Raw genomic sequence first — 13047 nt, 5'->3', positions numbered from 1 at the left:
TGCAGAATTCTCCCTGGCTGAAGCACTTTCACACAGGTAGGAAGATGGTTTATTTCATCTTTTCTTTGCTTATAAATGTTTATTCAGGTTGGATTTATTTGTATAATATTTGTAGAAGTATAAATAAGGATTTATTGTAGAATTTAATGACTTCCCTTCCCCCCAACCCCCCTTCCCCCCACCACCTCGTTCTGGACCCCTAATTTGTAACCTGAGCCTGATTTTTTTAATGTGTAGAACAGGTTTTTTCAGTTCTACAAAAATCTTCACTTGCTCCATTCTACTTTCACTGTGGAAACTTTCAAATCAGGCGTCAGTGGCCGGACACGCCCCCTTTTGAAGAAAAAATTCTGTTCCAAAGTAGAACTGTTCTACCTGACTAGAACTGCAGAAAAGAAAATGTGGAGAATTGCGATTTCTAAGATAGTCCGTTCTCCACCAGTTGCTCCTAAAAATCAGGCGCAAATCATGTGGAAACTTGGGCTCATTGTCCCTTCCTATCACCTTGTGGTTTTCACTTACCCCAGTGCTACTCTGCTCTGTTGCCTCCTCCTTTTGAATTCTTCCTTGGGGTCCTGTTCATCTGCGCTCTCACCCACTCTAACTAGCTCAGAGCCCTCTCCTGGGCTCCGAATACTCCTCGCATTGAGGCACCGAGTTTTCAGGCTTGCCTTTTTATTACACTTTGACCCTTTAGAATTTTGCTGTACATTGGACCTTTTTGTTTTTTGCCTTGGGTTTCTCTGCCCTCCACTTTTACTCATCTCCTTTCTGTCTTTTGCTTCTGTCTCCATTTTGTTTCCCTCTGTCTCCCTGCATTGGTTCCCATTCCCTTACAATATTAGTTTAACTCCTCCCCAATAGCACTAGCAAACACTCCCCTTCGGACATTGGTTCCGGTCCTGCCCAGGTGCAGACCGTCCGCTTTGTACTGGTCCCACCTCCCCCAGAAACGGTTCCAATGCCCCAGGAATTTGAATCCCTCCCTGCTGCACCACTGCTCAAGCCACGTATTCACCTGAGCTATCCTGCGATTCCTACTCGGACTAGCACGTGGCACTGGTAGCAATCCCAAGATTACTATTTTTGAGGTCCTACTTTTTAATTTAGCTCCTAGCTCCTTAAATTCGTCTCGTAGGACCTCATCCCTTTTTTTTTTATAACCTATGTCGTTGGTACCAGTGTGCACCACGACAACTGGCTGTTCTCCCTCCCTTTTCTCGGTCCTAAATGGCTTACTCCTTATCTGGTTTTGGACTTCCCCAACATTGGAAACATTCTTCCTGCATCTAACCTGTCTAAACCCGTCAGAATTTTAAACGTTTCTACGAGATCTCCTCTCATTCTTCTGAACTCCAGTGAATACAAGCCCAGTTGATCCAGTCTTTCTTGATATGTCAGTCCCGCCATCCCGGGAATCAGTCTGGTGAACCTTCGCTGCAATCCCTCAATAGCAAAAATGTCCTCCCTCAAGTTAGACCAAAACTGTACACAATACTCCAGGTGTGGCCTCACCAAGGCCCTGTACAACTGTAATAACACCTCCTTTCCCCTGGACTCAAATCCCCTCCAACATGCCATTTGCTTTCTTAACCGCCTGCTGTACCTGCATGCCAACCTTCAATGACTGATGGACCATGACACCCAGGTCTCGTTGCACCTCCCCTTTTCCTAATCTGTCACCATTCAGATAATAGTCTGCCTCTCTGTTTTTACCACCAAAGTGGATAACCTCACATTTATCCACATTATACTTCATCTGCCATGCATTTGCCCACTCACCTAACCTATCCAAGTCACTCTGCAGCCTCATAGCATCCTCCTCGCAGCTCACACTGCCACCCAACTTAGTGTCATCTGCAAATTTGAAGATACTACATTTAATCCCCTCATCTAAATTATTAATGTACAATGTAAACAGTTGGGGCCCCAGCACAGAACCTTGCGGTACCCCACTAGTCACTGCCTGCTATTCTGAAAAGTACCCATTTACTCCTACTCTCTGCTTCCTGTCTGCCAACCAGTTCTCAATCTACATCAGCACACTACCCCCAATCCCATGTGCTTTAACTGTGCACATTAACCTCTTGTCTGGGACCTTGTCGAAAGCCTTCTGAAAGTCCAAATACACCACATCAACTGGTTCTCCCTTGTCCACTCTACTGGAAACATCCTCAAATAATTCCAGAAGATTTGTCAAGCACGATTTCCCTTTCACAAATCCACTCTGACTGGGACCTATCATGTCACCTCTTTCCAAATGCGCTGCTATGACATCCTTAATAATTGATTCCATCATTTTACCCACTACCGATGTCTGGCTGACCGGTCTATAATTCCCTGTTTTCTCTCTCCCTCCTTTTTTAAAAAAAAGTGGTGTTACATTGCCTACCCTCCACTCCATAGGAACTGATCCAGAGTCTATGGAATGTTGGAAAATGACTGTCAATGCATCCGCTATTTCCAAGGCCACCTCCTTAAGTACTCTGGGATGCAGACCATCAGGCCCTGGGGATTTATCGGCCTTCAATCCCATCAATTTCCCCAACACAATTTCCCGACTAATAAGGATTTCCCTCAGTTCCTCCTTCTGACTAGACCCTCTGACCCCTTTTATATCCGGAAGATTGTTTGTGTCCTCCTTAGTGAATACCGAACGAAAGTACGTGTTCAACTGGTCTGCCATTTCTTTGTTCCCATTATGACTGTGTGTGTGCGTTTATCGTGCGCGTGTGTGCGCGCGTGTATGCGTATGTGCGTGTTTATCGTGTGTGCGCACATGTGCTTATCGTGTTTAGCGCGTGCATCTGTGTGGCGTATCTGTGTTTATCGTGTGTGCTCATCTGTGTGTGTGCATCGTGTGCATGCGTCGCGCACGCGTGGGTTTATCGCGAGTGCGTGTGTTTGTCGTGTGTGTGTACGTTTGTGTGTGTTTATTGTATGTGTGTATCGTGTATGTGTATCGTGTGTGCGCACGTTTATCGTGTGCATCTGTGCGCGCGCGTATCTGCGCACATGTATCGTGTATGTGTTTATCGTGTGCGCGTGTTTATTGTGTCCGTTTATCGTGTGCGTGCGTTTATCGTGTATCGTGCGTGCGTGTATAGTGCGTGCGTGTGTATCGTGCGTGTGTGAATCGTGCGTGTATCGTGTGCGTGCATTGTGTGTGCGTGTTTATCGTGTGTGTGTGCGTGTTTATCGTGTGTTTATCGTGCGCGTGCGTTTATCATGTGTGCGTGTTTATCGTGTGCATGTGTGTGTGGTGTGCGTGCGTGTTTGTCGTGTGCGTGTTTGTATTGTGTGTGTGTATATCTTGTGCGTGTGCGTATCTGTGTGCGCGTGTTTATCGTGTGTGTGCACGTGTGTTTATCGTGCGCGTGCGCACGCGTGTTTATCATGTGTGCCTGTGTATGTATCGTGTGCGTGTGTTTATCGTGTGCGTGTGTTTATCCTGTTGTGTCTGTGAGTGAATGTGCGCGCGCGTCTATCGTGCGCGTGTGGGTTTATCGCGTGTGCGTCTATCGCGTGTGCGTCGGTTTATCGCGTGCATGTTTATCGCCTGTGTGTATTGTGTGCGCGCGTATCTGTGTATGTACGCGCGTATCTGTGCACGTGTATCGGCGTGCGCGCGTGCCTCTCGTGTGCGGTAATCGTGTGCGCGCGTGCATCTGTGCGCGCACGCGTGGTTTTCGTGCGCTTATCGTGTGTGTGCGTGTTTATCGCGCGTGCGCGCTTGTCTATCGCGCGTGTTTATCGAGTGCGTGCGCGCGCGTGTTTATCGGGTGTGCGCCGCTTATCGTATGACTGTGCGTGTATCGTGCGCGCGCGTTTATCGTGTGTGTCTCGTGTGTCTGTGCGCGTGTCTGTCGTGTGTGAGCGCGCACGCGTGTGTATGCGTGTATCGTGTGCGCGCACACGCATGTTTATCGTGTGTGAGATTATCGTGCGTGTGCCAGTGTTTATCGTGTGTGCGCCAGTGTGTTTATCGTGTGTGCATGTGTGTATCGTGTGCGTGTCTGTGAGTGAGTGAGTGTGTGCACGCGCGTGTTTATCGCATGTGTCTCGTTCGTGCGTTTGTGCGCGCGTCTGTCGTGTGTCTCTGTATCTGTCGTGTGCACCTGTGTCTGTCGTGTGCGCCTGTGTGTCTGTCGTGTGTGCCTGTGTCTGTGTTTATCGTGTGTGCCTGTGCGTGCGTATCGTGTGCGTGTGCATATCGTGTGCGTGCGTGTACCGTGTGTGTGTGTGTGTGTGTGTGTGTGTGTGTGTGTGTGTGTCAGTGAATGTGCGCGCGCGTCTATCGTGTGTGTGCCTGTGTCTATTGTGTGTGTGCGTATCGTGTGTGTGTGCGCGTGCGTATCATGTGCGCTCGCCCGCGCGTATCGTGTGTGTGTCTGTGAGTGAGTGTGCGCGCGCGCGTTTATCGTGTGTCTGTGTCTGTGTCTATACCTGTGTCTATCGTGTGTGTGTGTGCCTGTGTCTACCGTGTGTGTTTGCCTGTGTATATCGTGTGCGCGCGTTTATCGTGCGTGCGCGTGTTTGTATCTTGTGCGCGCGTCTATCGTGTGTGTTTATCGTGTGTGCGCGCGCATGTTTATCGTGTGCCTGTGTCTATCGTGTGTTTATCGTGCGCGCGCGCGTATCGTGTGTGTGTTTATCATGTGTGCGTTTATCGTGTGTATGTGTTTATCGTGCATATGTGTGCGCGCGTATGTGTGTCGTGTGCGCGCATGTGTGCGCATATGCGTGCATCTTTGTGTGCGTGCGCGTATCTGTGTATCGTGTGTGTTTATTGTGTGCGTGCATCTGTGTGCGTGCGTGTGTATCTGCGCACGCATCTGCATGCGCACGTGTGCCACACGTGTGCGTGCCACACGTGCATGAGCGTTTTTATTTAACGTGTGTGTGTGTTTATCGTGCGCGCGCGTTTGTGCGTGCGTGTGCGCGAGCGTGCACGAACGTGTGAGCATGCGTGTGAGCGTGTAAGCAAGCATGTGAGCGAGAGGGAGTATCATGCATGCGTATGTATATCATGCTTGCGTTGTGCGCGCGCGCGCTCTCATCATGCCCGCACGTGTCTATAGTGTGCGTTTATCGTGTGTTTGTGCAAGTTTACCATGGCTCAAGTTGGTCAACGCACCTCCGCTCCCACTCATTCCTGGGAAGCGGCGATTCTCCTATGAGGAGAGATCGAGTACACTAGGAGTTTAGAAGAATGAAAGATTATTTCATTTAAATGTCTAAAATTCCGAGGGGGATTGACAGAGTAGATGCTGAGAGGCTGTTTCCCCCTGGCTGAAGAGTTTACAACTAGGGGACATAGACTCAGGATAAGGGGTCGGCCATTTAAGACTAAGATGAGGACGAATTTCTTCACTCAGAGGGTTGTGAATCTTTCAACATCTTTAATCGAAAGGGGTGTGGATGCTCCATTGTAGAGTATATTCAAGGTTGAGATCAATAGATTTTTGGACACTAAGGTAATCAAGGGATATGGAGATAGTGTGGGAAGGTGGAGTTGAGGTAAATCAGCCATGGTCTTATTGAATGGCAGAGCAGGCTGAATTGCCTACTCCTGCTCATAATTTTTATGTTTGTCTTTCCTCCCATGGGTGTGCAGCACAGGCTACTATGATTTTTTGAGTTTCCGCCTTGCTCCCATTTTCAATGTTGCACGCACCTTTCCGCCCTGCATCTAATACAGGAACGAGACAGAAAAAAAATCAGCTGGTGCCAATTTATCGAGCAATGTCTATCACTGACCAGTATTAGTGGTGGGGGGGCGCAGGCCTGAGTTTAAATTATCTGTTCCTTGTATAAGTTCAAGAATCCTCACACCTACTCTTGATTGACTCTCAATGGAGGCAGTTGAGAGAAGGTTCACGAGGTTGATTCCAGAGATGAAGGGATTGTCTTATGAAGAAAGGTTGAGCAGGTTGAGCCAATAGTCACTGGAGTTTAGAAGAATGAGAGGTGATCTTATTGAAATGTATAAGATTCTGAGGGGGCTTGACAGATTAGATGCAGAATGTTTCCCCTTGTGGGAGAATCTAGAACTAGGGGGCATAGTTTCAGAATAAGGGGCCGCCCATTTAAAACGGAAATGAGGAATTTCTTCTCTCAGAGGGTCGTGAATCTTTGGAATTCTCTGCCCCAGAGAGCTGTGGAGGCTGAGTCTTTGAATATATTTAAGGTGGAGATAGACAGATTTTTGAACGATAAGGTTGTCAAGGGTTATGGGGAATGGGCAGGAAGTGGAGCTGAGGCCAAGATCAGATCAGTCATGATCTTATTGAATGGCGGAGCAGGCTCGAGGGGCCAAATGGCCGACTCCTGTTCCTATTTCTTATGCACTAATGTTTTTTTTTTAAATCAATTTTGTTCAGTAGTTTTACAAATGTCTTCTTGGGATTTGAACGGAATGTTATTTAAGAAACTAGTACTAACCTTTCTCAAACCCCTAACCAACCCTTACCCCTACCAGAAGAGCCGAGGGCCCAGGGGCAGCACAGGCCAGCCCACATTGCAATATGTGTGCGCACTAGGTCCGTGCAGCAGAGCAGGTCTCCGGGTTAACCCTTGCCACTGGATAAAGGCCGAGCTCTGTCAAGCCCGTGTGGTGGCTGGTGTGCAATGGTCACCACACTTTAGAAAAATCCACGCACAGGTATCTTCCACCCCCTCAATTGAGTTCAGGACTAGAACATCGGGTCCTTCATTGAGGGACCGCCTATGATGATGATGACTTATGTTTGTACACTGGGTTTACTGGAGAGCAACCCAGGAGCAGGAATCCTGGCTGACATTCCCTCTCTCTGGAAAGGTACAGTTCCCAATCCAGGCAAGAGCAACAAATTCAGCACAAAGGACCATACCTGGTGCCTCCGTACCACATCCAATGGAGCATGTATCCAATGAAGCTTTGGGTAACCATTATTAAAACCCACAGCGGTAACCAGAACCCTCAATACACTTACCATCGTCGATATCGGTATCACTGTTTATGTCCGAAAGTTCTCTCTTATCCGCGCCCCCCGCCGTCTCTTTGGCTTCTCCCTCGGTGTCTGCATTGCCGTCTGCGCAGCGACCAGCTTTACTGCTTTCTCCCTCCTCGTCCGCAGCGATCAAGCTCCCGGGGTTGGCCGCGGCCTCTTGGGCGTCAGTATCGGCGCTGATGGCGAGACCGGAATCCATTTTGGTGCGTGCTGTAGAGCCGCCGGTGCTCATCACCGACTGCTGCTCCCCCTCCAGCTCACTGTCGCTGTCCCGACTGAAATGAAGTAGGAGATCAGCAGGCGCTGAGGCTTCAGGCACCCGTGAGCTCACCTTTCCCGTGTCACGGTCAAGGGCCTCCCCTGGGCAGTGGTTGGCCGTTTCTTCGGCGGGGTGTAAATGATTGACTGCAACGACGCCGGTCACCAGCGCCGTGTTATCGGCTTCCTGCTGCTCCACGCCTCCGGTTTTGGAACTTACATTGTTGCAATCGACTGACTGCTCGTTGCTGGGTTCTGTCCGGTTTTCATCGGGCTGTTGATCTTCTTCCAAGTCGGTGTCACTGTCATAATGCAGCTGCATTGACTGAAGGTTGGAACGAGACGAGTCTCCCCCTTCATCGTCACTGGAAGAAAGAAGTTGTTATAAAAAGTTCTCAACCTCCCTCGACCATAGAATCATAAAGCACTGCAGCCGGTACTTTGAAAGAGTTGTCCAATTAGACCCACTGCCCTGCTCTTTCCCCATAGCCCTACAAATTTCCCCCCCTTCAACTATATATATTCAATTCCCTTTTGAAAGTTACTTCTGAATATGCATCCACCGCTCTTTCAGGGAACACATTCCAGATCACAGCAACTCGATGCAAAAAGAAAATCACCTCATCTTGCCTCTGGCTTTTTTGCCAATTATCTTATAAATCCAGGCTGACACGCCAATGCAGTGCGGAGGGAGTGTTGCATTGTCAGAGGTGCCATCTTACAGATGAGACATTAAACCGAGGACCCGTTTGCTCTCTCAGGTGGACGTAAAAGATGCCATTTCGAAGAAGAGCAGGGCTGTTAGCCCTGGTATTATCCTGGCCAATATTTATCCCTCAAACAACATAACAAAAACAGATTGTCTGGTCATTATCACATTGCTGTTTGTGGGAGCTTGCTGTGCACAAACTGGCTGCTGCATTTCCCACATTACAACAGTGACTACACTCCAAAAGTACGTCATTGGCTGTTAAGTGCCTTGAGACGTCCGGTAGTCGTGAAAGACGCTATATAAATGCAAATCTTTTTTCTTTCTAAATCTGTGTCCTCTGGTTAGCGACCCTTCTGCCACTGGAAACAGTTTCTCCCTATCGACTCGATCATAGTTACTCAATCAGAAGCCCTCATGATTGCGAATGCCTCTGTTAAATCTCCCCTTAACCTTTTCTGCTCGAAGGAGAACAAGCCCAGCTTCCATAATCTCTCCACGTAACTGAAGTCCTTCATCTCTGGTACCATTCCTCTGCACCCTCTCCAGGGCCTTGACATCCTTCCTAAAGTGTGGTGCTCAGGATTGGACACAATACTCCAGCTGAGGCCTAACCAGTGATTTAGAAGGGTTTAGCATGACCGATGGTGTAGCAAGCTCACACAAACACCATCTGCATTTTAAGGCCCAAGACGCGGATACAAATTTGTGCACACCCACAGTCCCCTCTCAAAGCCACCTCAACCACCCTCCTCCTGCTGCTGCTGCTGCTAATGGAAGCATTGTTGGCTTTGGAGAGCAGGAATTCTCGCCTACCGTACGCAGTGACCACAATCACCTCGTGTAGCAGCAAGGAGAGGCTTTAAGTGGAGTGAAAGGGAGGAAGCAGTTCGGGACAGTATTTTAGGAGGGAGTATGGGAGGACGCTGGGTGCAGTGCTCAGCGGTGGGAAGCGGCGGTCCGGTTAGTCTGTTAAAAATCCAAATGTCGCTTTGTTTTTATCCCCTTTAAGATCAAAAATCCACCAATTGCAAACTCTCAACGTGTTTACAATTAACCAGAATACGTAATTTTAATATTTTAGAAAGGCACCAATGCTGTGCCTTCAGTACTTGAATTTCACCCTTCAGGTTTTTCACGTACTCTGATGTCGTACTCTCACTAGCCCATAAAATTCCCCAAGAGCAACATCTACACTGTTCTGTCCACACAATATAACACATTGTTAATCAATACTGTCCCTGTATAAATGTACACATTTCAGCTGTATCTCAGTACTGCAGTAAAAGAAGGAAAGACTTGGATTTATATTGTCCTTTCACAACCACCGTACGTCTCAAAGCACTTTACAGCCAATGAAGTACTTTTGGAATGGAGTCACTGTTGTAATGGAGGAAACACGGCAGCCAATTTGCGCACAAGCAAGCTCCCACAAACAGCAATGTGATAATGACCAGATAACCTGTTTTTGTTATGTTGATTGAGGGATAAATATTGGCCAGGATACCGGGGATAACTCCCCTGCTCTTCTTCGAAATAATGCCATGATATCTTTTATGTCTACTTGAGAGAGCAGACGGGACCTCGGTTTAATATTTGTCCAAAAGACGACACCTCCGACAGTGCAGTGCTCCCTCAGCTCGGCACTGGAGTGTCAGCCTAGATTTATACGCTCAAGTTCCTGGAGTGCGACTTGAACCCACAACATTCTGACTCAGAGGCAGAGCTACCCACTCAGGCATGCGAACAATGTGGCCCGCCCAACGGAGCTGGTCGAGTGTGATCAGTGCTTCGATGCTGGGGATGTTGGCCTGAACGAGGACACTAACTTTGGTGCGTCTGTCCTCCCAGGGGATTTGCAGGACCTTGCGGAGACAACACTGGTGGTATTTCTCCAGCGATTTGAGGTGTCTACTGTACATGGTCCACATCTCTGAGCCATACAGGACGGCGGGTATCACTTAAGAACTCACTTTCAGAGTGGAAGCAAGTCTTCCTCGATTTCGAGGGACTGCTTATGATGATGCTACCCACTGATCCACAGCTGACACTCTAAAGTAGGGAAACGTACTATATCGTACCCTTCACACAATATACTGGATCTGTTACAACCATTCTTTCTGGATACCTGGCCTCATTTCTGCCACTCTTAACAGCACCACAACCACTCACAAAACCAAATTAATCTAATAAATGTGAGATTAGTTAAAAATAGCACTCTTAATCCAAACATTACAAAAACCAGTGGCTAAGACATCATTCAGAAACATGGAGTGCTTATTCCCATGTTTAAGAGCCTAGTAATTCATTTAAGCCCAAGGTTATTCTGCTCGAAAGGGGCTGCAGAAATAATTACAAAGAATTACATAGAATTTACAGCACAGAAACAGGCCATTTGGCCCATCAAGTCAATGCCGGAGTTTGTGCTCCACACAAGCCGCCTCCCACTCTGTTTATTTCCTCTTACCCTATCAGCATATCCTTCTATTCCTTTCTCCCAGGTGGATGTAAAAGATCCCAGATCCCACAGCACTATTTTGAAGAAGAGCAGGGGAGATATCCCCGGTAACCTAAGCCAATATTTATCCCTCAATCAACATCACTAGAAAAAAAAAAAATCTCATTGCTGTGTGGGAGCTTGCTGTGCACAAATTGGCTGCTGGGTTACCTACATTACAACAGTGATTACCCTTCAAAAACAATGTAATTGGCTGTAAATCACTTTGAGATATCCCGCGGTTGTGAAAGGCACTGTATAAATAAACATAGAAAGAAAATAGGTGCAGGAGTAGGCCATTCGGTCCTTCGAGCCTGCTCCACTATTCAATAAAATCATGGCTGATCATTCACCTCAGTACCCCTTTCCTGCTTTCTCTCCATACTCCTTGATCCCTTTAGCAGTAAGGGCCATATCTAACTCCCTCTTGAATATATCCAATGAACTGGCATCAACAACTCTTTGCGGCAGGGAATTCCACAGGTTAACAACTCTGAGTGAAGAAGTTTCTCCTCATCTCAGTCCTAAATGGCCTACCCCTTGTCATAAGACTGTGTCCCCTGGTTCTGGACTTCCCCAATATCGGGAACATTCTACCCGCATCTAACCTGTCCCATCCCGTCAGGATCTTCTATGTTTCTATGAGATCCCCTCTCATCCTTCTAAACTCCAATGAATAAAGGCCCAGTTGATCCAGTCTCTCCTCATATGACAGCCCAGCCATCCTTGGAATCAGTCTGGTGAACCTTCGCTGCACTTCCTCAATCGCAAGAACGTCCTTCCTCAGAGTAGGAGACCAAAACTGAACACAATATTCCAGGTGAGGCCTCACTAAGGCCCTGTACAACTGCAGTAAGACCTCCCTGCTCCTATACTCAATTCTCCTAGCTATGAAGGCCAACATACCATTTGCCTTCTTCACCGCCTGCTGTACCTGCATGCCCACTTTCAGTGACTGATGAACCATGACACCCAGGTCTCGCTGCACCTCCCCTTTTCCTAATTTGCTGCCATCCAGATAATATTCTGCCTTCCTGTTTTTGCCCACAAAATGGATAAACTCACATTTATCCACATTATACTGCATCTGCCATGCATTTTCCCACTCACCTAATCTGTCCAAATCACCCTGCAGCCTCTTAGCGTCCTCCTCACAGCTCACACCGCCACTTAGTTTAGTGTCATCCGCAAACTTGGAGATATTACACTCAATTCCTTCATCTAAATGGTTAATGTATATTGTAAATAGCTGGAGTCCCAGTACTGAGCCCTGCGGCACTCCACTAGTCACTGCCTGCCATTCTGAAAAGGACCCGTTTATCCCGACTCTCTGCTTCCTGTCTGTCAACCAGTTCTCTATCCACGTCAGTACATTACCCCCAATACCATGCGCTTTGATTTTGCACACCAATCTCTTGTGCGGGACCTTGTCAAAAGCCTTTTGAAAGTCCAAATACACCACATCCACTAGTTCTCCCTTGTCCACTCTGCTAGTTACATCCTCAAAAAATTCCAGAAGATTCGTCAAGCATGATTTCCCTTTCATAAATCCATGCTGACTTGATCCAATCCTGTCACTGCTTTCCAAATGCGCTGCTATTTCATCCTTAATGATTGATTGCATCATTTTCCCCACTACTGATGTCAGGCTAACCGGTCTATAATTCCCCATTTTCTCTCTCTCCTTTTTTAAAAAGTGGGGTTACATTAGCTACCCTCCAGTCCATAGGAACTGATCCAGAGTCAATAGACGACTTAAGGCTGAGGTCCAACAAAAAACCTGGTGGTGAATGGAGAAAGCACAGGAGATAAAGCAGTTGGCCGACAGCCATGATGTGCGAGGATTCTTCATCGCAGTCAAGGCCACCTACGATCCAAATGCCCAAGGCCCCACCCCACTGCTGACCAAGAACAGGGAAACACTCATCAAGGACACTGACGCAGTCAGGGCCCGCTGGAAGGAGCACTTCCAAGATCTCCTCAATCGAGACTCTGCCTTTGACTCGAGTGTTCTCGACTCCATCCTGCATGCTACCCGCCACCACCTCAGTAAAACCCCAACACTGCACGAGGTAGAAAAGGCCATAAAACAGCTCAAAAACAACAAGGCTACGGGAACGGATGGAATTCCCTGCTGAGGCACTGACGTATAGAGGAGAGGCGCTGTTGGCGCGGATACATGACCTCATCTCTCTCATCTGGAGGGAGGAGAGCATGCCGGGAGATCTCAGAGATGCAGTGATCGTGACCATCATTAAAACAGGGGACAAGTCGGACTGCGGCAACTACAGAGGAATCTCCCGGTTATCAGCCACTGGGAAAGTCGGCGCTAGAGTGCTCTTCAACCTGTGGCTGAGGAGCTCCACCCGGAGTCACAGTGCGGATTTCGTCCCCTACGTGACACAACGGATATGATTTTTGCAACGCGACAGCTGCAGGAAAAATGAAGGGAAGAGTACCAGCCCTTATACATGGCCTTCTTTGACCTTACAAAGGCCTTTGACACTATGAACCACAAGGGTCGATGGAACGTCTTCCTCCGTTTCGGATGCCCCCAAAAGTTCGTCACCATCCTCCGCCTACTCCATGAC

General features: G+C 48.0%; 1 protein-coding gene across 2 annotated transcripts in view; it reads right to left on the bottom strand.

Annotated features, from left to right (window-relative positions):
* The window catches only part of mdc1 (mediator of DNA damage checkpoint 1), a 68374-nt gene that overhangs the window by 48667 nt on the left and 6660 nt on the right, over positions 1-13047 (bottom strand). For both annotated transcript variants that reach the window (XM_070861265.1, XM_070861266.1), the window contains exon 4: positions 6975-7615. In XM_070861265.1, the coding sequence (XP_070717366.1) occupies positions 6975-7615 (641 nt within the window). The remainder of the gene's footprint in view (positions 1-6974; positions 7616-13047) is intronic.

The sequence above is a fragment of the Pristiophorus japonicus genome, chromosome 19 (genome assembly GCF_044704955.1).
Source record: "Pristiophorus japonicus isolate sPriJap1 chromosome 19, sPriJap1.hap1, whole genome shotgun sequence".
Classification (NCBI taxonomy): Eukaryota; Metazoa; Chordata; class Chondrichthyes; family Pristiophoridae; genus Pristiophorus; species Pristiophorus japonicus.
The sequence above is the reverse complement of the archived record's forward strand: the minus strand, read 5'-3'. Positions and strand labels throughout refer to the sequence as shown.